This window comes from Macaca fascicularis, chromosome 13 (genome assembly GCF_037993035.2).
Source record: "Macaca fascicularis isolate 582-1 chromosome 13, T2T-MFA8v1.1".
In the NCBI taxonomy this organism is placed as follows: domain Eukaryota; kingdom Metazoa; phylum Chordata; class Mammalia; order Primates; family Cercopithecidae; genus Macaca; species Macaca fascicularis.
In genome coordinates, this window is record NC_088387.1 from 78,077,402 (window position 1) to 78,102,713 (window position 25,312).

At 37.0% G+C, this 25,312-nt stretch overlaps 1 protein-coding gene across 1 annotated transcript in view; it reads left to right on the forward strand.

Moving 5' to 3' along the window:
* Nucleotides 1-25,312, forward strand: part of LRPPRC (leucine rich pentatricopeptide repeat containing) — a 117,622-nt gene that overhangs the window by 9,641 nt on the left and 82,669 nt on the right. Inside the window, exons 2-12 of the mRNA XM_005575990.5 lie at nucleotides 4,075-4,271; nucleotides 6,532-6,654; nucleotides 9,189-9,310; nucleotides 9,416-9,474; nucleotides 10,244-10,330; nucleotides 11,589-11,715; nucleotides 12,365-12,509; nucleotides 12,828-12,973; nucleotides 13,225-13,330; nucleotides 13,412-13,519; nucleotides 24,366-24,484. Coding sequence (XP_005576047.3) covers nucleotides 4,075-4,271; nucleotides 6,532-6,654; nucleotides 9,189-9,310; nucleotides 9,416-9,474; nucleotides 10,244-10,330; nucleotides 11,589-11,715; nucleotides 12,365-12,509; nucleotides 12,828-12,973; nucleotides 13,225-13,330; nucleotides 13,412-13,519; nucleotides 24,366-24,484 — 1,339 coding nt within the window. The remainder of the gene's footprint in view (nucleotides 1-4,074; nucleotides 4,272-6,531; nucleotides 6,655-9,188; nucleotides 9,311-9,415; nucleotides 9,475-10,243; nucleotides 10,331-11,588; nucleotides 11,716-12,364; nucleotides 12,510-12,827; nucleotides 12,974-13,224; nucleotides 13,331-13,411; nucleotides 13,520-24,365; nucleotides 24,485-25,312) is intronic.

Here is a 25,312-nt window from a genome sequence, read left to right on the forward strand (position 1 = left end):
ACTCCAGCCTGGGGGACAGAGCAAGACTCCATCTCAAAATAAAATAAAATAAGTAAAAATTGGCAGAAAATACTTCACCAGAAAAGACATATAGATGGCAAATAAGCATATGAAAAGATGTTCAACAGCTTATGTCACAGAGAAATATAAATTAAAACGACAATGAGATACCACTATCAGAATGGCAACAATCCAGCAAAACATCGAAAACCCCAAATACTGGCAAGGATGTAGGACAACAGGAACTCTCATTTATTGCTAGTAGGAAAGCAAAATGGTATAGCTATTTTGGAAGATAGTTTGGTAGTTTCTTACAAAGCTAAATGTAGAGGTATTTACCCAAATGAGTTCAAAATTTATGTCCATACCAAAACCTTCACATAAATGCTTATAGCAGCTTTATTCATAATTGTCAAAAAATTGGAAGCGACCAGGATGTCCTTCAGTAGGCAAATGGGTAAACAAATTATGTATATCTGTACAAAAGAGCATTATTCAACAATGAAAAGAAGTGCGCCGTCATGCTGTGAAAAGACATGGAGGAACCGTAAATGTTTGTTGCTAGGTGAAAGAAGCCAATCTGAAAAGGCAGCATGCTGTATGATACAACCATATGACATTCTAGAAAAGGCAAAACTGGAGACAGGTAAAAATCAGTGGTTGCCAGGGGTTTGGAAAGAGGGTGGAAGGAATGAATAGAGAGCACGGGGCATTTTTAAGGCGGTGAAATTATTTCATGTGATACTGTGAAGGTATCATGTCATATGTTTGTCAAAACATGTATGCACACAGTGAACTCTAATGTAAATTATGGACCTTGGTTGATGGATAATGTATCAATATTGGTTCATCATTTGTAACAAGTATACCACACTAAAGCAAAATGTTACTAGGGGAAACAGGAGGGAGAAGAAAGTATATGGGAACTCTTCTTTCTGTACAATTTTTCTTTAAACCTAAAAACACTCTAAAAAGTTGGGTTTTTTCTAGTCAGTCTCTGCTTATCAAAAAATGGTTTTTTTTTTTTTTTTTTTTTTTTTTTTTTTTTTTTTAAATGGTACAGGCTTAAAAGTAGGGGGGAGGGTCCCACGGAAGCCTGCTTAGTAGGATAATCTGGTCCGTTTTATTTTTTTTACATATATATATATTTTTTTAAGTGGACACTCAACTGTAAGATAGTTTCTATTAAAGAGCTAAAAAAAAAAACCCCACCTTAATTTTTTTAAAAAAAGCTGAGAGATAATAACTTTAAATGGCAGATTTTACAAGAAAACATTTATGGGTAATTTGAATATTAGTGGTAGGAGCTGGAGTCTGTGAAGGGAACCTGAGACATTTAAGAAGTGGAAAGGAGCCAGTATGATACTTGGATGAGATGATCCAATGATTTCCCCTTACGTGGTTATGTCAATTTTGGTGCTTAGCATTTGGAGGCGTTGTGCTCCAGCTCGTGCAAGCCTGGTGGGTGTGATCTTCTTGCAGGGCCCACCTTCACCCCTGGACTTGTTCTGTTCTTTCTTGTCTGTCACGACATGCCCATTGCTCCAGGCTGTGAAACTCTTGTTTCCAGGATGTATTAGAGTACATTTAAAAATCAGTTCTGGACCATATAACTGAAGAGTCAAGACTTCTTTGGTTAAATATGTAATCCTTCCTCTACCCCAGTTTATTTTATAACAGATTCATGTTTCTACTTAACTAAAAAGCCAAACACGCTTCTGTGAAGGAGTCTCGGCTGCAGTAAAGACATGTGTATCAGAAAAATTTGCCTAGAATGTTCAGAACAATGTGCTGGTTTATAAATATCTGTTTTCTTCCTGAAATTTGAGTTTGTCTCCTCTTAAATTTAAAAAATATCCTGTAGCGGAAGTTTTATTTTTGCTCTTTAACAGTTTATCAGATTCGCGTTGTGTAAAAAACTTTGGCAAATAGACGTCACAATTTTGAAATTTCTATTAATCAGCTTTTGTTGTTGAATAATATTATTGCATACTCCTCCAAACTGTCACGTCCTGGGTAATTGAAAAATAATGTCACTTTGTGCTTGTCGAACATTAAGAAGGGGATAGTTTAGTAACAACTGATATAGCAACCAGATAAATGCCTTTTGGAAGTAAGGGATACATATTTTGTTTAAGAGTATATCTTCTGTGGTTTGTAGGTTAAAATTCAGCTCGTTTAACAAACTTGAGTCTATTAGCTATCTACAATGTGCTGATCATTGGTCTTACAAAAATAAGACATTGTCTTATTTAGTCAGTATCCTGATTTTTTCCATTATTTTCCACCTAGATGGTGGAATCACTAATGTTTAGAGATCATGATTTCTCCCAGATCACAGTGGTAGAATTTCTAGTTTAGTATCAATTACAGCCTCGTTTTATATAACCTTGAGGTGAAACTTCTAGTATAGCTTCCTTTAATAAAACATCACATACTTGATATTCAATTTGTGACTGGTTTTTTTCAGATTAATAACAGGACAGAAATGTAAGTTTTATTTTTAAAGTCACCGTTGTGATGAAAATGTGTATGTCTGAAAAATGTGATTATATTATACTTAGTTATTATATACTTAGTGTGTAATGTATTTAGTGGCTGCTGTAACTAAGATATTGGCAACAAATATGTAAACCACTGAGAATTAGAAATCACTTGTTAAAAGTGATGTTTAAATACAGAGAAAGCATTTTTAAATTCAACTCAGATTGATAAGTTTTCCTTCACACGTAAGAATTATTTTTTATCTGATACTTTTAAATCAGGTACAGCTTATATTTTTACCTAGAATAGCCTAGAGAAGAAAATATATGGGAACTCTACTTAATGCACAATTTTTCTGTAAACCTAAAAATACTCTAAAAAATTGTGGTTTTTTTTGTTCCTAGTCAGTCTCTGTAAAAAATTGTGTTTATTTAAAAAAAACGGTACAGCATAGAATCCCTCAGATTTCATGTTAGAGAGCATTTGACTTGCATATTCGACTCCATTACTAAAATAGTGAATGGTTTGAAGATTGCTTGATCTTTATAAACACATAATGTACAATTCTGACCGTACCTAATTTGTAATCATTTTCTTTCCCTTCTGGCTTCCTTAAAATTAACGATGTTTAACACTTTATTTATTTTTGGTGGCAGTTGTTTTAAGTAATTAGGAAAGAATACAGCTAACATTTTGACAGTTGCACAGCAAATAAGAATTAAGAGTATTATCACTCTAAAGTGTTTCAACTTTATTTAGACAGATTAGAAATTATTTGGGCCTAAATTATCCTTTAAAAAAAAAAAGGCCGGGCGCGGTGGCTCAAGCCTGTAATCCCAGCACTTTGGGAGGCCGAGACGGGTGGATCACGAGGTCAGGAGATCGAGACCATCCTGGTGAACATGGTGAAACCCCGTCTCTACTAAAAAATACAAAAAACTAGCCGGGCGAGGTGGTGGCGCCTGTAGTCCCAGCTACTCGGGAGGCTGAGGCAGGAGAATGGCGTGAACCCGGGAGGCGGAGCTTGCAGTGAGCTGAGATCCGGCCACTGCAACTCCAGCCTGGGAGACAGAGCGAGACTCCGTCTCAAAAAAAAAAAAGAAACTGCCTTGTTTTAACCTGGACATTGGTCTTCTTTTAAATTCATAGTGAGCTTATACCTAGAAAACTTAAAGGTAGTTGTAAAAATTTTGGATATATATTAGATTTCGTCTTATTTACAGAGGTGAGAAGAGCTTTGCAGCATAAACTGCTTCGTCTTTCATTACCTTGTTTTGGTTAAGAGAGATTTAAAAAACACTTAAAACACACCATATTTCCATCTGATTTTGAAATGATTCCATGTTCAAAATTACCAAAATGCTCTCAATTATTCAGGAGATTTACTGTGCATATAATTTATGTATGTGTGTATATGATTTTATCTAAAGCAAAAGCTAAAACTTTCTTTCCTATTAGTTCATACCTTTATTTTTGGTATTGTACTGTGATTTTAGGTGTTTAATAACTAATTTAAAAATTTGTGTAAGTTTTGTTCAAAAAATGACCTAAATAGATAGCAACTATTATTAATTATGTTTCATTTTTTAGAGGACTACTGAGCCCAGCCAGGCTGTATGTCATTGCTGCTGAAAAAAAGGATATTCAAGAGGAGTCCACTTTTTCTTCTAGAAGGATTGCCAATCACTTTGATTGGGCTCTGATGAGACTAGATAATTCTGTTCGAAGAACTGGCCGCATTCCAAAGATGCTTCTACAAAAAGTCTTTGATGACACCTGCCGCTCAGGTATGTCAAAATTTCCTGTTCATAAAGTTGACCTTTGGGTGGACACAGTGGCTCAGGCCTGTAATACCAGCACTTTGGGAGGTAGGTAGATCTCTTGAGGCCAAGAGTTCGACACCCGCCTGGTCAACATGGCAAAACCCCATCTCTACTAAAGATACAAAAATTAGCCAGGTATGGTGGCGCGTGCCTGTAGTCCCAGCTATGTGGGAGGCTGAGGCAGGAGAATCACTTGAACCCAGAAGGCAGAGGTTGTAGTTAGCTAAGATCACACCACTGCACTCCAGCCTGGGTGACAGAGAGAGACATCTGTCTTTAAAACAAAAAAACTCTTAAATATTAGGTTGGTGCAAAAGTAATTGTAGTTTTTGCCATTAAACATAATGGCTGCAATTACTTTTGCATCAACCTAAATAAATACTTGTTTGAGGGTAAGCTCATTACAGAGTAGCTTATTTGATACTTTAATTTTCTTTGTTATATTCTGTTGATTGTCATTTATGTTATGATTGTGATTTCTATCTTGTCAGCTCATCTGGGCAAAGTTTGGAGTAACTAAAACATTTTAAAATTTTTGTTTGTTTGTTTGTTTTTTGAGATGGGGTATCGCTCTGTCGCCCATTCTGGAGTACAGTGGTACAATCTCGGCTCACTGCAACTTCTGCCTCCCGAGTTCAAGCAACTCTCCTGCCTCAGCCTCCCAAGTAGCTGGGACTACCAGCGCATGCCACTACGCCCAGCTAATTTTTGTATTTTTTAATAGGGACGGGGTTTCACCATGTTGGCCAGGCTGGTCTCGCACTCCTGATCTCGTGATCTACCTGCCTTGGCCTCCCAAAGTGCTGGGATTACAGGCATGGGCCACCATGCCTGGTCTAGATATTTATTCCAAATCAGAAAATAAAAATTGCCTTTTTGCTTTTCCTAGTTTATGGAGTCACGTTTAGTAGTAAGTTTCTTGGAAGATACTAATTTTTCTTACCTTCCATTGTAGAGTGTCAGGTTTCTGTAAGATGATCACATATGACAGATTTCCATTATTTTCCTTGCATTTTCAATTAGCTACTAAAAATCTGTTTGGGTCACTAATGCCTGATGCAAGCTATAGGTCCTTCACTCCCTGTCCCCGACCCCCCAAAACCTCACACAAACATATGCATAATTTTGCATGCAGTTTAAGAGGATTCAGTAGCTTCTTAAAGCCTATTCATGGGTTTCAGACACACTTAGAAGCGTAGATATAGAATCTGATGGTGAGAGATACCAAAGAAGTATCAATTATTACTATTGTTACGTACATTTTAAAGAACCTGTGTCACATTCTCTCTCTAACTTATTTATTTATCCATCACTACAATAAATTTTGGAACGTTTTCATCACCCCAAAAAGAAATTCCCCAACTCCTCATCCCTTCCAGCCCTAGGCAACCACTAGTTATTTTCTGTCCCTGTAGGTTTGCACTACTCTAGATATTTTGTATAAATGGAATCACACTAAGTGGTTTATTTTTGCTTTGTTTTAAAGTCAGCTTTCAGAGATATGTAGATAAAGCTTACAGATGTAGGGAGAGGGAAGCTTATATTGTAGCTGATTATGAACCTAACTTTTCTATTCCTGGATGATAATTACACTGCTTTACAGTATTTTCTTTCTTTCTTTTTTTCTTTTTTGAAATGGAGTCTTGCTCTTATTGCCCAGGCTGGAGTGCAGTGGCTCAATGCAGCCTCCGCCTCACGGGTTCAAGAGTTCTCCTGCCTCAGCCTCCCGAGTAGCTAGGATTACAGGCATGTGCCATCTCGCCCAGTTAATTTTATGTTTCTAGTAGAGACAGGTTTTCTCCATGTTCATCAGGCTGGTCTCAAACTCCCGACTTCAGGTGATCTGCCCGCCTCAGCCTCCCAAAGTGCTGGGATTTGCGCCTGGCCCTTTATACTATTTTCATAAGATACTGAGAAGTTTAGCCTTTGAATTGTAGCAAGCACTGCCTATAAATTAGATTCTTTGTATTTTTGTGTTTGATACAGTCTTGCAGATTATATAGATTTTATAACTTAGATTTCTTAAGAAAGCAGACTAATATTAAAAGTTTGACTTGTAACTTAGTAACATTGTACATTAGGATAGGATTTTTCTAATTTATGGACACTCTCAATTTGAGCCAGGAGATTTTTGAATGCTTATAGATTTCTGTGTAAATTTTGGTATTTATCTATATGATATTGCTACTATGTTAAATGTTATCCATTAACCTTTTTTCCACAGGTGGCCCAGGTAGTAGTCACGCCTTGCTTCTACTACGTAGCTGTGGTTCTCTCTTGCCTGAACTAAAGCTTGAAGAGAGAACAGAATTTGCTCATAGGATATGGGACAAACTTCAGAAATTAGGTATGATTGTTTAAATATATGATGTGTATAAAAGGTGTAGATATTTTTTCTTTTTGCAAAAAAATGTTTGTTTACATAAATGGTATAATTCAGCTTTATGGAAGGGCTACTTGATTCATAATTTTTTGGTAATATTTATTTGGTGAGGTATAGTGACATCTAGGGGCATTAACAATAAATAATTTTTCATAACAAGTGTTACAAGTATGGTAAGTTAAAAAATAAAAAGAACAAAATAGCCGGTTTGTCTGTCAAAGTTATAAATGCACATACCATTTTACCAAGCAGTTCCATTTGTTTGAATTTAGATACAGATATACTCATAGATGCAAAAGGATATTCTTCATTGTAGCTTGTTTGTAGTAGTGAGAAATTGGAACCGATTCAAATATTCCTCTCTAGGGGATTAGGTAAATAAATTGTGGAGTACCCATAAAATAGATTAATGTGTAACTGTTTTAAGAAATGAAGAAGCTCTTTATATACCAATGGGGGTGTTCTCCAGAGTATAAATAAAAATTAAGGTGTAGACCAGAATGTATCGAATGATAGTATTTTGAAGAAAAATGTTCATACATGTGCATGTGTATACAGTATTAAAATATTTCTGGAAGGATGATGAACACTGGATACAGGTTTTACTCTACCTTTTTATACCTTTTCAATTTTAAGTCATGTAGTACATATTCAAAAAATAATTTGAAAAAAGATCGTTTAATAAAATTTAATGTTCATTCCTGATTTAAAAAAATCTTAACATATAGAAGGATGCTTCTTTAATGTGTTAAAAATCTAAAACCAACAACAATCATGTATAATGCAATGAAATAAGATGTGAAACAGTACAAGAAATTATCATTTTTAGATGATGTGATTGTTTAATCTGTAAAATCCCAGAAAATCAACTCACAGTAATTAGCTGACTTACTAAATGTTTAAGAATCCATACCTCTTCTAGTTATAAAAGAAAATGGATACAAGAATCTAATAAAGTATGGCCACAAATAAATAAAATATTTACAACTGTTCTTCAAAAAGTGTGTAGGACCTATGTGAAAAAACTATAGGATAAAGACAGATTCTTCCTTCACAGTTTTGAATACATGTAGAATACATTTTGATAAGTTGATTTTTTTTAAGTTAAAAAATATATAAATAAATGTTGAATTTCAGAATGGAAAAGGATTTTATAAGTATAAAAGGAGCAGAAAAGTAAAGCTAAAGTATTCAGTCTCTAAAAATTAGAAATTTCTATATGTCAGTAAGTCATTGAACTGGGAGAAATGTATGCAGAAAAGGTTACATTCTAAAATAGAAAAAAGCATTACACAGCAGTAATAATATTGATACCTCCATAGAAAGATTGACAATGTGTTATTATTTTAAAATTCTTTACAAATAGTCTCTCCTATATAAGTGTATGCTTTATGAGGATTAAATCCATAGCTTCTTTATTTTCCTGCTTTGCCAGTAGCATGATGCTTTGTGTATAATGGCATTTGATACATACTTGTTGAATTAATATTGCCAGAAACCTTGTACTTCACAAGTTTGACTCTTGTTTACAGATTTATAAGGATACAAGAGATCTTTTAGTTTAAGTAACTTGTCCAAAATTACAGAATGAGCTGTTGACAGATCTAAGCTATCTGTAAGATGGGGGTGATAGTAGTGTCTCAAAGTTGTTGTGAAGTTTAAGTGAGCCACTATATGTAGAACACTTAGCATAGTGCCTGAAACATAGTAAGTATGAAAGAAACGTATCTGTTAAGATAAAAATGTGTATTAATTTAATGGAACAGGTCTCTGCTGCCTAAAATCTCATAATCTGACCCCTAAATACTGACCGTAGGCCTGTATGGTCACAGGCAGGAGAATAAAGATGTGAAATTCATGAAAATATAGTGAGTCATGTTACCACAAAATTGATATAAGGACTGTGATGTCATGACTGAGTAGAGTAAGGATGTGTGGTAACCTTATTTGATGTGGCCCTAAATAGTAGGGATACAAAGAAAACAAAGGGCATTGGAATACCGATCATTAACAAGAGCAGACCATGGATCATGTTCATTAGCTGAAAATGGAATGCATCCTTCAAATGAAGGCTTTGAGTGGCAGAATTGCCAGCACAGTCCTACTGTGTGAAAGAACTGAAGTTACAATCCATTCATCACAGTGTGTCTGTAATGTGAGGACTGCTTTATATAGAAAAATCTTATAGTCACTTTTAAATATAGGGGTGTTGTCAGCGTTTTCTAACAGGAAGATAATTTTGTACTTCTTAAGTAAGAGGCCTTTTAATATCTGAATAGGCAGTTACTTGTGACTATACAATAATTCAGTAATTACTGTCTTACATGCTTAGTTTGCTCTGTGTGACAGAGTATCTGTGTAGATAGGTCTGAGTGCAAAGATGGATGGGTGAAATGCTGGTGATAGTTTTACTCTTTTTGTTTGTTAAATTTAGTTCCACTTTAAAGCATAGGATTTTCAATGCTTTTCTAAACATTGATTTTAAATTTCATTTGTAGGTGCTGTGTATGATGTGAGTCACTATAATGCTTTACTTAAAGTCTATCTTCAAAATGAATATAAATTCTCACCAACTGATTTCCTGGCAAAAATGGAGGAAGCGAACATTCAACCAAATCGAGTAAGTAGTTGCTATTGTGAATATATATTTTCACATCCACCATTTTTTTTCTTTACTCAGAAAAAAAAGTATATGTAAAATTAACTGGCCCATTTTCATTGACAGGTGACATACCAGAGATTGATTGCTTCTTACTGTAATATGGGAGATATTGAAGGTGCCAGGTATGGATCTGTATGAACATATTTAAGTGAACAAATTTGTACATTTTGTAACTCTAGATGTCTGTTCACTCTTTGTTTTAAAGCTTCTTCCTAATGAAGGAAATTGTTTCAGAACTGTTTTAATCTAGCAAATCTGGTAATCTGACTTACATAAAATATAAAATTATCGCGTAAGAGAGAAAAGATAAGTAAAAGTTGCTGTTTTAATTAAAAATTTGATTTACTAGAGAGAGGTATAAAGTTGTTGAGCTATAAAGTTTTTTTTTTTTTTTAAATATTTCCTAAGGGAAATGTTCTTAGCTATTTAAGCTGTATTCATTTATAAAACTGGGAATAGTCTCTTTAGTCCACTGACTAATGGAAAATCAGTTGCACCATTTCTCTGCTTATGTAAAATTTATTACTACTTATGAATGGAAGGTTTGGAAAATAAGGGATAAATTGGAATACATAATTTCATTTTTATCTAAATGAATCTTACAAAACTATGCTTTTACAAGGGTAATTAGTAGTGTAAGACAAATCAGATTTTTAAAAATCTAGTATTTGTATCAAGAGTACTTCAAGACTATTGATACTTTAAAGAGTGGGATTTTGTGGAAAGGGGATCAAAGGGATCAGTTCTTTTTTGGTGGTTTCTAAAACAAGTGTGTGTTACTATTATATTTTAAAAACAAAAGTAACTCAAGGCCTAACCTAATTCTATACATGTTGTAAAGAGTTTTCTTGATAAATACTTCCAATGAGTGTCTTTGTTTTTCCTTTGCAGCAAGATTCTTGGATTTATGAAAACTAAGGATCTCCCAGTTACAGAGGCAGTATTCAGTGCCCTTGTGACAGGGCATGCCAGAGCTGGGTAATGTTTAACCTGAGGTTTTGATTCTTAAGTGATAGATGGCTGAGATGCTAAAGTAGTCATTTTACTCCTTTTTTGTTTGTTAAGTGGGGTTTAAATTAGATAAAATTATTGTAGACAGTTCCTAAAATATGTTTGTCTACTCCTAAAATATGTTTGTCTACCCCTTCAAAAAAAATCTAGTATATGAGGTAGAGCATACTAATATTTTTATAACGTGCTTTTACATTTATTCCACAAATCTTTTATTTGAATTTTTAGAAATTGGGCTATAGGCCGGGCGCGGTGGCTCACACCTGTAATCCCAGCACTTTGGGGAGGCTGAGGTGGGCAGATCACCTGATGTCAGGAGTTCAAGACCAGCCTGGCCAACATGGTGAAACCTGGTCTCTACAAAAATATAAAAATTAGCTGGGCATGATGGCAGGTGCCTGTAATCCCAGCTACTCGGGATTCTGAGGCAGGAGAATTGTTTGAACCCAGGAGGCAGAGATTGCAGTGGGCCGAGATCGTGCCATTGCACTCCAGCCTGGGAGACAGAGCAAGACTCCATCTCAAAAAAAAAGAAAAGAAAAGAAAAAAGAAACTGGGCTTGATCTGAAGTAACTGCTCTGGAAAATATTTTTATTTTTATTTATTTTTATTTTTTTTTATTTTATTTTATTTTTTTTTTTTTGAGACGGAGTCTCGCGCTGTCACCCAGGCTGGAGTGCAGTGGCCGGATCTCAGCTCACTGCAAGCTCCGCCTCCTGGGTTCACGCCATTCTCCTGCCTCCGCCTCCCGAGTAGCTGGGACTACAGGCATCCGCCACCTCGGCCAGCTAGTTTTTTGTATTTTTTAGTAGAGATGGGGTTTCACCGTGTTAACCAGGATGGTCTCGATCTCCTGACCTCGTGATCCGCCCGTCTCGGCCTCCCAAAGTGCTGGGATTACAGGCTTGAGCCACAATATTTTTATTTTTGAAGAGTAATTTACTAAACGTTATTCTTACCTTGTAAGTTAAGTCTGAGTCGTAACCTGTATAATGTAAGAGGGTATATGTTATTTAATGTCTGCGTAATTATTATTTTTCTTAATGAGGGATCAGATGTTTATGATCTTTATTTGAGAAACATATATCCAGTTTAATATACATTTGTTTTCTGACATCATAATTCCAAATGATACTTAGCATTTTTGATTTTAATAAGCGTATGTTTTAGTTTGAATAACTATATTACATTTGGCAAGTAATCTGTTTTTTGGATTAACTTGTAGTGATATGCAGAATGCAGAAAACATTCTCACAGTGATGAGAGAGGCTGGAATTGAGCCTGGTCCAGACACATACCTCGCATTATTGAATGCATATGCTGAGAAGGGCGACATTGACCATGTTAAGCAGGTATGACTTATGTCTAAATAAACATACTTTAAAATCATTTGTAAAAACTTGTGTTATGTTTTATATGAGGCAGCAAAGTGTAGTTTATACCTGTTTTCAAAGATGTTTCCTTGCAGAGAGTAGTATTTATGGAGAATTATTATAGTTCAGTATCTTGGTGCTGATAATATAACAGTTATTGTTGAAGTAGAGTATTTTCTTTTTATGTATTTTTATTTTTATTTTTTTTTGAGATGGAGTCTTGCTCTGTCACCCAGGCTGGAGTGCAGTGGCGCAATCTCGGCTCACTGCAAGCTCCGCCTCACAGGTTCACGCCATTCTTCTGCCTCAGCCTCTCCGAGTAGCTGGGACTCCAGGCACCCGCCACCAGGCCTGGCCAATTTGTTGTATTTTTAGTAGAGGCAGGGTTTCACCGTGGTCCCCATCTCCTGACTTCGTGATCCACCCTCCTCGGCCTTCCAAAGTGCTGGGATTACAGGCGTGAACCACCGCACCTGGCCGAGTATTTCTTATGTTTTAAAAGAAGTCCTAAAGCTTTAGGTGGTGTTTTTCCCTACTGTTTTGAATCTGTATATTTTAATTTATTTAACTTTAATACTTAAATAAAAACACTCTAACTTGGTCTTCTAATTTCTGGAACTCTCTATAGACTCTGGAGAAGGTCGAGAAGTCCGAGCTTCACCTTATGGACCGTGATTTATTCCAAATTATTTTTAGCTTCAGTAAAGCTGGGTATCCTCAGTATGTCTCAGAAATTTTGGAAAAAGTTACATGTGAAAGAAGATATATTCCAGGTAGTTTTTAAAAAATCTATTTACATGATTTTTATAAAAATCTGAATTGCTGTTCTTATATGATGGAAAGGACATTTTCTAACAATGGGCATTGTGGGAGTTGAACATAGAACTCTTAAAGTCAGTTAAATAAGCCCAAAAACATGAGTTAATGAATACATGGGGATGATTTGATTTGCAAGTGTTTTATTGTTATTTAGGCAGATATATGCTTTTGATGTTTGCAATTCTTATTTTGTCTTTAGTATCGGAACATTGGTTGCAGTGTAAAAACATTGTTCAGTTTACTAACAAAAGATGTCTTTGTTTTCTTCCCAGATGCAATGAACCTCATTTTACTTTTAGTCACTGAAAAATTGGAAGATGTAGCTTTGCAAATTTTACTAGCATGCCCTATATCAAAGGAAGATGGCATAAGTGACTTTGGCAGTTTCTTTTTACGACACTGTGTGACTATGAATACGGTATTCTGTCCACTTTTACTTTGTAGACAATATAATTGGCAGTGAAATAAGATTCTTTAAAATATAGGAATATTTATGAGATTAGACCAGTTGTGAACATTATAACAACCTTGTTCTTGTGTTGCAAGATTTTTGGGTAGAAAAAGTGCGGGATTTAAACTGCTCATCTCAAGAAGTGATAGAATATTTGCAGCAGTTCAAATGGTAAGATGTTTGCCAATCCAGCTAATGTGGTGACTTTTTTCCCACAGCCTGTGGAGAAGCTAACAGACTACTGTAAGAAGTTAAAGGAAATCCAGATGCACTCCTTTCCTCTGCAGTTCACCCTCCATTGTGCCTTACTTGCCAAAAAAACTGGTACTACATTCTTAAAGTTAAAGCCAACGTAAGGAAGTTTTGCTGAGGTAGCTTTGTGATATTTTATGATATCTCTTTCAGATTTGGCAAAAGCCCTAATGAAGGCTGTGAAGGAGGAAGGTTTTCCTATCAGAACTCACTATTTCTGGCCATTGCTAGTTGGACATCAGAAGGAAAAAAATGTTCAAGGTTAGATTGTGCTTTTTACTGGTTTGTAATGGTTCCCAGTATGACAGTTTGCACGCACATCTAATTGGATTCTTTGGAAAAGCATACTTATTCCTGAGTATTATGAGAAAACGGAATTGTTTTAAGTCGCCATGAAGTATTATGTGTAAGCATTTAAAAAAACAAAACATGATGGATTTCTTTCATCCGAATTTCGTTAATTTCATTTCTTATTTCATCTCTGATCCTGATATTCAAACTTACGAATGTAGTTCTAAGCAGTTCATTATTTTCAAGTTCTTAAAAAAACTCTTTAGTTCTTGATTTTATATATAATGTTTGAAATCAGATTGTCTACCTTTAATAAAGATAAAGTTGTATATACAATCAGGTTCATGAAAACAAAAAGTGTGGCCATTTTCTTTGTGGGCCAATCTATTTCTTTTTAACTGAGCTTAGTTAGAATAATAGGAAAGGCAGGAAAACTTTTATTGTAAAATGAGTACTCATGACCTGACAGCCTGCTGATTGAAGGACAAAAATGTTCAATCTTTCAGGTTCTTAAGTACGTTTAAGCATTTATCATACTTTTCCCTTGTACACATGGGATGACTATAGGATATGAATAAGAATTGAACAAATATTAAATTTCAGAGTACAGTATCTAATTCTTTGGTTTGCATTATTGGTAATTCAGAAAGAATAGTCTCATAAAAAGATGCTTTTAACAGAAGTACTTTCCCCTTGGGGAAACAAAAAATGGTCTTTTTCATTTTATCTCTAAGTATAATGTGCTTTGGAATGAGATGCAGAATTGTTAGTGTGACATTGGGTGACAAACAAAATGCACAAACAACAAAAAAAGTGCTTTTAGCAGACTTTCATATTGCAATTTTATTTTAAATATACAGCCGTCTTCTGGTTTAAAGGAAATAGTGAAACAAGTATTCCCTAATTGTTTCTGGCTATAAAAGTCTCTAAATCCTTTTTAGAAAAATTTCTGTGAAAACAATATGCTAGTTTGATTAACTCTTTGTATATCCTCCAGTCTGAAAGCTCCAAAAGGTAACCTATCACCCGGTGTTTTGGAACCACAGAAAGTTTACATCATTCCATCAAACTCTTTGGGCATGTTGGTATTGTCCACCTTTACACAAGTATGAAAATTCCTTTGGTACCAGTTGAAATGTTTGTTCATCAGGTTAATCTCCTTTTGCAACCATGTCACAGTTGAATTGGTTACTACATTTTTACTACTTAGTAAACATAAAAGAGCTAGGTAGTTTCTTTCTATGGTTGTAGCAGTTGAAATAGTAGAAAATGGGCTTTATCTCAAATCTGTCTTTTCTTAGAATCTCAGAATTTAGATTTTAAAGGTGTGCCATATTGAAAGCTCACGTTACATGAAGGAAGGAACTGAGGGCCACATAGACATTCAGTGACGGACCTTAGCTTCCACATCTAGCTGTCTTTAGGCTGGGATTAGAACAGAGGATTTCTGTCCTTCTTTTAAAATATCCTTTTTTATACTATAACCCTTCCATATTCAATTTTTGTAAGTTTTATACTGTTTATTTTCTAAAAATTCTTAGCTACTGTTTAAAAATTAGTTGCCAGTTTTTACACAAAGAATGTTGCTAAAAGAGATAGTGAATTTTTTAATTGATAAAGGTTTTGTCTGAAAAAATATAAAAGTTTATGCTTTTATATTCTATGTGTTCTGAGAGTGCAAGAGGTTGTCAGTTTTATAATTTTTAAAAACAGTATGTAACAATATATTCTCCTTTGTAGAAGGTCCTGAAAGATAGTAAAGTATATATTCTGCAGTCTACTTTTATGTAACAGGGAAATGGCTGTATGTATTCTTTATAGTTTCTTTAGTGTAAGGTAAGAAAGTAACATTCTTATTAGTGCAATGAACTTGTTCTTTGTCCAGTGAAGATCATATATAAAATGGTAGAAATCAAAGAAGAAAGTGACTGCAGTGATGGAGGCTGTGCCATGTTTCCTAAGGAATAAATAAAACTCTTCAGAAAATCAAAGAAAGATATTTGGGGATCAGATAAAGTGGAACCAAGAGTTTTCAACAATAGGATAATCAAGTTTCTTTTTTTTAAAAAACATATATATATATTTTTTTTCTTTCTTCCTTTCTTTCTTTTTTTTTTTTTTCCTGTGACACAGCCTCGGGAGGTCCTGAGGGCATGTGCCCTGTATAATCAAGTTTCTGTTGAAATTTTTCTGGCTGTAGATTTAGCCATCACCAACCTCCAAGAAAGATATTTATAATTACTTCCTCATGGCTTACTAGCATTTATCTCTGTGGCACAAGTGAAAAGTTATCACTTAGAATAATGCATCTCTAGCCAGTTGGCCTGACTTTCAGGAAATAACCTAGAATGAATTTGGATCTATATCCCTGGGTGTATTTAGAAAACATAAAAATAAGAATGTGAAAGGAGTAAAATACATAAAGAAGGGCTGATCAGAAAGCCCAAATGCCAGTTGAGTGAAGTGGCTGAATAGAAGGAACTTATTTTTGAGACAGAGTTTCACTCTTGTTGCCCAGGCTGGAGTACAGTGGCACTACCTTGGCTCACTGCAGCCTCCGCCTCCCAGGTTCAAGCGATTCTCCTGCCTCAGCCTCCGGAGTAGCTGGGATTGCAGGCATGCGCCACCGCACCCAGCTAATTTTTTGTGTTTTTAGTAGAGATGCGGTTTCACCATGTTGGCCAGGCTGGTCCCCAACTCCTGACCTCATGTGATCCACCCGTCTTGGCCTCCCAAAATGCTGGGATTATAGGCGTGAGCCACCACTCTTGGCGGAACTTACTTTTCAAAGAGGAAGCAATTGCCTCCTAATAAAGTGAATGCCTTGGGTATAGTGTAAAATCCTGTAGAGTGAAACAGTCACAGTCGGTGAAAGTTACTCAGTCAAATCATGTATCATTCCTGATAGTTTGTGAGCTGTTATAATTCTCACAGAACTTTTTAAATGGAGACTTTCCTCTAGATTGATAAACTTTCTTCTGACTATATTTAAATATTTTTATTAGATTATTTAGTCTTAGTTTAGATTTTCTAAGTTCACAGAGGTTTGGAATCTATAGGTTAATATAAGATTATTTTAGTCTTTTTATTTTGAAAAGAAATGTGAATTGTATTTTTTATTAGAATTTATTCAGATAGATCAGTCACTGTTTTCCTTCTTATTGGTAAGTGCTTCTCTCCTCCGATCTGACTATGGTTACTGAACAGAATATCTTTCTTTGTCTGCTCCCTCAGGCTGCCTGAGGGAGTGATTGAACTTACCTGAGCAGAAGGTGTGATCCCTGGTTTTCTCGAGCATGCTTTAGTTTCAGTTAGAAAGATATGTAAGTTAAAAGTGCCAGCAACATAGATAATCTAAATGAGCAAAATGTGCTCCTCCTCCTGATAAATGTTATTGGAAAAATGAAGAATTAAGAGAATGAAACATGTTTGAGGCTTAGAAGATGGTGTGAAGGGTTTCGTATAAGAATAAGAATCTTGTAGCTGCAGTCAATTTGGTGGCCAGTTTTCAAACATTGGAAAATCTATCATCCGAGAAACTTTTCAGTATTATGTATTATTACAGTATTTTGATACAGCTAAAAAAAATTAAGTCATTATTGCTACTATTAACCTTTATTTAGGCTGGGTGTGGTGGCTTACGCCTGTAATCCCAGCACTTTGGGAGGCTGAGGTAGGGGGATCATTTGAGCCCAGGATTTTGAGACCAGCCTTGGGAGCTTAGGAGGTCGGGGCTTCATTGAGCCTTGATCGCTGCCACTGCAGTCTAGCCTGGGTGACAGAGTGAGACGCTGTCTCAAAAAACAACAAAACAAAAACAAAAACACCCCTCACACACAGTTATTTAGTAGTTTTAGGATTCCGCACATATTTTTTCCTTTAATTTTAGTGACCACCCTGAGAGTTAAGTGGGCCGCTTTATTAACATCATTCCTGTATTGCCAGCAAGGAGCCTCTGAAAATCATTCTTTTTGGTGGCAGAACAAGGACTTGATCCCAGTTCCTTCTGATTCCAGGAAAAACATGTAGGCTTTAGCATTTTTTGTAGTATAACAAGCACCTGCCAGCAATTAAGAGACTTGGTTTCTTATTCAAGTTCTGCTTGTGATCTTGGAGAAATTACCTTATACTTTTGTTAGAAGATTCATTGGCTTTCTTTCCCCCACTTTAAAAAATTGACACAAACTGTATATATTCAGGGTATACAATGTAATGATTTTATGTACAGGTACATCCTGTCCTGATTACCATAGTCAAGTTAATTAACAACCATAAACATATAACACCCATAGTTAACCATTTATGTGTGTGCCTGTTGTGTGCATGAGTGTGGTGAAGACACTTAAAATCTGTTCTTTTACCAATTTCAAGTAAACAATACAGTATTAATAACAGTAGCCACCATGCTGTACATTAGATCCTCGAACTTACTCATCTCATTAGCAGAAAGTTCGTGCCCTTTGACCAATATCTCTCTCACCCTAGTCCCTGGCAACTGCTGTCCTACTTTCTGTTTCTGTGAGTTTTCGACTGTTTTTGTTCCACATATAAGTGAGACAGTATTGTCTTTCTGGTTCTAGCTTATTTCAGTTGATGAGTTGATTTCTAAAGGCATTTCAGCTTTCTTTATATAGAGAGGCACACGCACACCCTGATTTTGAAACCTTGGAGTTTGACATACTGATCTAAGCTAAGTGGTAATATTGAAATTCTTTTTTTCCAGAATGTTATAGTTCTGTTGTCCTCAATCTTGCCCTAAGAATTTAGATCACAAGAACTTCTTCCATGCCTATGAATAATATTTCAGTTCTTAGAACTTCCATCCATTCAATAGGCGTAGACTCTTTTTTTTTTTTTTTTTTTTTTGAGACGGAGTCTCGCTCTGTCGCCCAGGCTGGAGTGCAGTGGCGCAAGCTCCGCTCACTGCAAGCTCCGCCTCCCGGATTCACGCCATTCTCCTGTCTCAGCCTCCCGAGTAGCTGGGACTATAGGCGCCTGCCACCACACCTGGCTAATTTTTTATGTTTTTAGTAGAGACGGGGTTTCACCTTGTTAGCCAGGATGGTCTTGATCTCCTGACCTTATGATCTGCCTGCCTGGGCCTCCCAAAGTGCTGGGATTACAGGCGTGAGCCACCGCGCCCGGTCTGGCATAGACTTTTATAGGTCAGAAAATTATTCATTAAGTGCCTTGACACATATTGCCTTGCATAGTCCATGGATTGTAGTTAGAAAGATTTAGCAAAGCAATATGTGTAAAAGTGTCTAGAAGCACAGTTCCTGGCATATTTCCATTTCTAGTGTGTAAGCTATGAAATTATGGCTCAGACATGTGCTGCGACTTGCTTAGATTTACATTGCCATTAAGTACCAGCACCAAGGGGGAGAGTTGGGTCTTTAAAGTCCAAAGCCCTTTTTTTTGTCACTTCACCAGAGTATCTCACCAGCAACTTAGCTGTTTAAGTAAATAATAATTGTCCTGGAAACAATTATTACTGGTCAGAAAGAACACTGAGGACATTAGATTAACACAAATCTGTTACTAGGAATTCAAAAGCAACTTAGCTATGTCCTCATGTCAGGTGCTTAGTAATCTTTTCATATAAAGAAGAGCACAATGGAATTTGCCATCTTTTATGGTAGTTACTAAGGTTGTTAGTAATGATACCCAGTGAATTATTAGAGGAATAGTTTAAATTTCACTTACAAGTATTGTTAGGCCTCTGTGTGCAGTGTGGACCAACTGTGTATGCATGTTCTCTTATATTTCAGTAAGCACATGCTTTGTTTAGGGATTTTAAAAAAATTATTGTTGTTGTCATTTTAAAAAAATTGTTTGTTGTTGTTGTTATTATTATTATTATTATTATTATTATTATTGAGACTGAGTCTTACTCTGTTGCCCAGGCTGGAGTGTGGTGGCGTGATACTGGCTTACTGTAACATTTGCCTCCCAGGTTCAAGCAATACTCCTGCCTCAGCCTCCCCAGTAGCTGGGATTATAGGTGCCTGCCACCACGCCTGGCTAATTAAAAACATTATTTTTACATCTTGAAAAATACATTTAAATCTCTAAGATTTGAAGATATTAGGTTATTTATTTATTCTTCCCAGCCAACTTTACTGAGGTATGAATGATAAATAATTGTGTAGCTAAATCTACATCTGTCTATCTTTCTATCAACAATCATCTATCTATCAATCAGTCATCTGTCTATCTGATAAATGACATGACTTTTTGGAGACAGTGTCTCACACTGTCAGCCTTGACCTCCCAGGCTCGAGATTTTCCCACCTCAGCCTCAGTGGGACCACAGGCACATATTACCAGGCCTGGCTACTTCAAAAAATTTTTTTTGGTAGAAACGGGGGTCTCCCTGTGCTGCCTAGGCTGGTCTCAAATTCCTGGGCTCAAGCAGTCCTCCCGCCTTGGCTTCCCAAAGTGCTGAGATTACAAGCATGAGCCACCTCACCTGGCTACATTTTGATACATGTGCACATTGTGAAATCATTACCACAGTCAAGCTAACATATCCATCACCTCAGCTGGTTACATAGGCTCTGTTGCCCAGGCTGGAGTGCAGTGGTGTGATCTCGGCTCACTGCAGCCTCCGCCCCCTGGGTTCAAGCAGTTCTCCTGCTTCAGCCTCTTTAGTAGCTGGGATTACAGGCGTGTGCCACCACACCCAGCTAATTTTGTATTTTTAGTAGAGATGGGGTTTCGCCATGTTGGCCAGGCTGATCTCGAACTCCTGACCTCAGGTGATCCACCTGCCTTGGGCTCCCAAAGTGCTGGGATTACAGGTGTGAGCCACTGCGCCCAGCCCTTCTCTCTCTCTCTTTTTTTTTTTTTTTTTGTTGAGCTAGTTATCTTTTTAAAAATTTTGTATTGGCTGGGTGTATTGGCTCATGCCTGTAATCCCAGCACTTTTGGAGGCAGAGGCAGGCAGATCACAAGGTCAGGAGTTTAAGACCAGCCTGGCCAACATAGTGAAACCTCGTTTCTAGTAAAAATACAAAAATTACTTGGCGTGGTGGCATGCGCCTGTAGTCCCAGCTACTCAGGAGGCTGAGGCAGAAGAATTGTTTGAACCCGGGATGTGGAGGTTGCTGTGAGTTGAGATCGTACCGTTGCACTCCAGCTTGGGCAATAAGAGTGAAACTCTGTCTCAAAAAAAAAAATATTGTGGCAAGAACACTTGAGATCTACTCTCTCAGCAAAAATCAAGTATTCAGTACATTGTGTCCAGAACTTACTTACCATATAACTGAAAATTTATACCTATTGACCACCATACCTTTTCACTCACCCCCCAGTCCCATAACAGTTCAACTTTTTTTTTTAAATAGATTCCGTAGAGGCCAGGCGCTGTGGCTCATGCCTGTAATCCCAGCACTTTGGGAGGCCAAGGCAGGTGGATCACCTGAGGTCAGGAGATCGAGACCATCCTGGCCAACATGGTGAAATCCCATCTCTATTAAAAATACAAAAATTAGTCAGGTGTGGTGGTGGGCGCCTGTAATCCCAGCTACTTGGGAGGCTGAGGCTGGATAATTGCTAGAACCCGGGAGTCGGAGGTTGCAGTGAGCTGAGATCGCGCCACTGTACTCCAGCCTGGTGACAGAGGGAGACTCCATCTCGGGGAAAAAAAAAAAAAAAAAGCGGTACCCAGTGGCTCACGCCTGTAATCCCAGCACTTTGGGAAGCCAAGGCGGGAGGATCACGAGGTCAGGAGATCAAGACCATCCTGGCTAACATGGTGAAACCCTGTCTCTACTGAAAATACAAAAAATGAGCTGGGCATGGTGGCGGGCGCCTGTAGTCCCAGCTACTCGGGAAACTGAGGCAGGAGAATGGCGTGAACCCGGGAGGTGGAGCTTGCAGTGAGCCGAGATCGGGCCACTGCTCTTCAGCCTGGGCGACAGTGTGAGATTCTGTCTCAAAAATAAACAAATAAATAAAGATTCCATATATAAGTGAGATCACATAGTATTTGTCTTTCTGTGTCTGGCTTATTTCACTTAGCATGTATTTCAAGTTCGTTCATGTTGTAAATGACAGGATTTTCTTTGTTTTTAAGGCTGAATAATCTTCCATTCTGTATGTGTATATATGCCACATTTTCTTTATCTGTTGACAGCATGTTTCTACATCTTGGGTACTGTGAATAATGCTGGAATGAACAAATGTTTCTTTGAGATAATGATTTTCTTTCCTTTGGACATATGCTCAGAAGTGGGATTGTTGGTAATTCTACTTTTAAGTTTTTCTGGACTCTCCATACTCTCCCACCAGCAGTAGACCAGGGTTCCCTTTCTGTATATCCTCACCACTGTGTAATCGCTTTTGACTCTTTGATAGTAGCCATTCTGACAGGTATAAGGTGATATTTCACTGTGGCTTAAATTTGCATTTCCCTGATGATTAGTAATGTTGAGCATCTTTTCATAAGACTGTTGGCCGTTTTTATGTCTTTGGAAAAATGTGTATTCAGATCCTTTGCCCATCTGTTAATTGAATTATTTGGGTTTTTTTTGTTTTTTGCTTTTTTTGCTATTGAATTGTTTGAGTTCCTTATTATGTATTTTAGATATTAGCCCCTTATCAGATACATGGTTTGCGAATATTTTCTCCCATTCCATAGGTCGCCTTTTCATTTTATTGTTTCCTTTACCGTGCAGAAGCTTTTTAGTTACATGTGGTTCCACTTCACTGTTTTTGTTTTTGTTGTCTTGCGCTTTGGTCTCAAATCCAAAAAGTCATTGTCAAGACCAGTGTTTTCTTCTAGGAGTTTTGTGGTTTCAAGTTTAAGTCTTTAATCTATTTTGAGTTGATTTTTGTGTATTGTATAAGATAAGGGTCCAGGCCGGGTGTAGTGGCTCATGCCTGTAATCCCAACACTTTGGGAGGCCGAGGCGGGCGGATCACGAATTCAGGAGTTCAAGACCAGCCTGACCAACATGGTGAAACCCCATCTCTAGGATCATGAGGTCAGGAGTTCCAGACCAGCCTGACCAAGATGATGAAACCCCATCTCTACTAGAAATACAAAAACTAGCTGGGCGTGGTGACGTGTGCCTGTAATCCCAGCTACTCTGGAGGCTGAGGCAGGACAACTGCTTGAACCCAGGAGGCGGAGGTTATAGTGAGCTGAGATCACACCACTGCACTCCAGCTTGGGTGACCGAGCAATATTCTGTCTCAAAAAAAAGACAGGATCTTGCTATGTTGCCCAGGCTGGACTTGAACTCCTGGGCTCAAGCAGTCCTGCAACAGCCTCCTGAATAGCCAAAACTATAGGTGTGCACCACTGCCTGCAGCGCCAACACCATTTATTGGTGCCTGTGTCAAAATTAGTTGATTATATGTGCGTGGGTTTATTTTTAGATTCTTTGTTCTATTGCATTGGTCTATTTGTTTGTTTTTAGGCCAGTATTAGGTAATTTTATATATGATGAACTGTTTAAAGTTAAAATATTCTGATTCATAACCTAAATTTAAAAAAAATTATACCTAGTTTTTTTTTTTTTCATTATCTAAATTTTATCTAAAAGAAATGTGCAGGTATTTATAATGTAGTTAGACTTGCCTGTGTCTTTCTGTACTTAGTGGGAATTTACTGTCAATTATTTGTACTAGAGTTAATCGTGTAACAAATTTGATAGAAATGTAATTTTTTTTTTTTTTTGAGACGGAGTCTCGCTCTGTTGCCCAGGCTGGAGTGCAGTGGCCGAATATCAGCTCACTGCAAGCTCCACCTCCTGGGTTTACGCCATTCTCCTGCCTCAGCCTCCCGAGTAGCTGGGACTATAGGCGCCTGCCACCTCGCCCGGCTATTTTTTTGTATTTTTTAGTAGAGACGGGGTTTCATCGTGTTAGCCAGGATGGTCTCGATCTCCTGACCTCGTGATCCTCCCATCTCGGCCTCCCAAAGTGCTGGGATTACAGGCTTGAGCCACCGCGCCCGGCCAGAAATGTAATTTTTCTTTAGGTCTCTAGTAGGCCAGAAACAGGGACTTTTAGGGGGAGTTTTAATAATGTGAAAGTAATGAAGCCGAAGATAAGTAAGTTTTTAAAAGGAAAAATAAGAATGTTCTTTCTTTTTATTAAACTGTAGCCTCTGTCAAATTAGGTGATACTTGAGTAATCTGACAGTTGTCTAGAATTAACTGGATCTATTTGAAACTCGCTGTAGCTCTGAAAACATGAAATGACTTAATTTGTAAGAAGTTATTAAAAGAGATTTTTGTGAGTGGGAAATGGGGGAAACAACTTACTAGATTTTTAAGTTAGTTTTAAATACAGTTAGACAATAATTCATTAGAATAAATTGCTATTTTTCATTCTTACATTGTAAAATATGAAATCAAGTTAGTAACAATTAGGGAACTTTTTACGTAAGTACTTAATTGAAGACATGTTTTGAAACCACTCACTTCTCTTTGCAGCATTTATTCTGGCCAAGTTTTTTTTGTACAAGTCCATCATTGCTCTATAATAGCAATGTTGTATTATAATCACTTTAGGGGTGCCGGAAACGTTGGACACATTGGTTAATTGTTTTATGTTTCTTTATGCTTATAATTTCAAGGATACTTTCTTGAAATTCACTGTTTCACAGAGGGGGATGAAGAAAGGAGTTAATTTTTTTATCATTATATCTCACAGTTCTGTTGCTTTTCTGCCTTTTAGACAAACGAATTGCTGAGTAATTTTCTTACATTATGATTCAGAAAGTAATTGAACTGAACTTACTGATCTTTTTTAACTTTGTTCTAAGTTCTTCATCTCTGTGCTTCTACATTTTATGTGTTAGGTATAATTGAAGTCCTGAAAGTAATGCAAGAATTGGGAGTACCTCCTGATCAGGAAACATACATAGGTTACGTGATTCCATGCTTCAATAGTATAAAGTCAGCACGTGCCATTTTGCAGGTGAGTACAAGTGTGGTTTTAATTTAATAATTGAAGAGAGTGTCTTTCCTCCTTAATGTTTAGTAGTCACACACAAAAATGTCATTGAACTGAGGACTTAAAATGGTCAAATCTGTGTACAATTTTTTTTTTTGGAGGCGGAGTTTCCCTCTCGTTGCCCAGGCGGGAATGCAATGGCACAATCTGGGCTCACTGCATCCTCTGCCTCCTGGGTTCAAGCAATTCTTCTGCCTCAGCCTCCCGAGTACCTGGGATTACAGGATGCGCCACCATGCCTGGCTAATTTTCTATTTTTGATAGAGACAGGGTTTCCTCATGTTGGTCAGGCTGGACTCGAACTCCTGACCTCCGGTGATCTGCCTGCCTCGGCCTCTCCAAGTGCTGGGATTATAGGTGTGAGCCACCGCGCCCGGCCCTGCATACAATTTTCTAAAGCTTTGTAAAAAATATTAGTTGGTATAACATTTATAGCGTCAAAACTCAAAAAGACAAAGCAGCCTTTTTCTTGTGTATTAAAAAGACAATATGCCAGATTGGGAAAAATTAAAACAATATTAACTCCTGATCCCGCCCTGAAATGCACCTGAAATTTTCATTTATAAATTAGATTTTATTTTATTTTATTTTATTAAAGAAGCAGGGGTTTCAGTACATTATCCAGGCTGGTCTTGAACTCTGGACTTAAGCAATCATCCTGTCTCAGCCTCCTGAGTAGCTGGGATCATAGGCACATGTTACTGTACCCTGCTTCAGTTTTCACTTTTTGAATATTATTTTTCACTTCCCTATTAATTTTCATAAAGTGTGCACTAATAGTATATATACTAG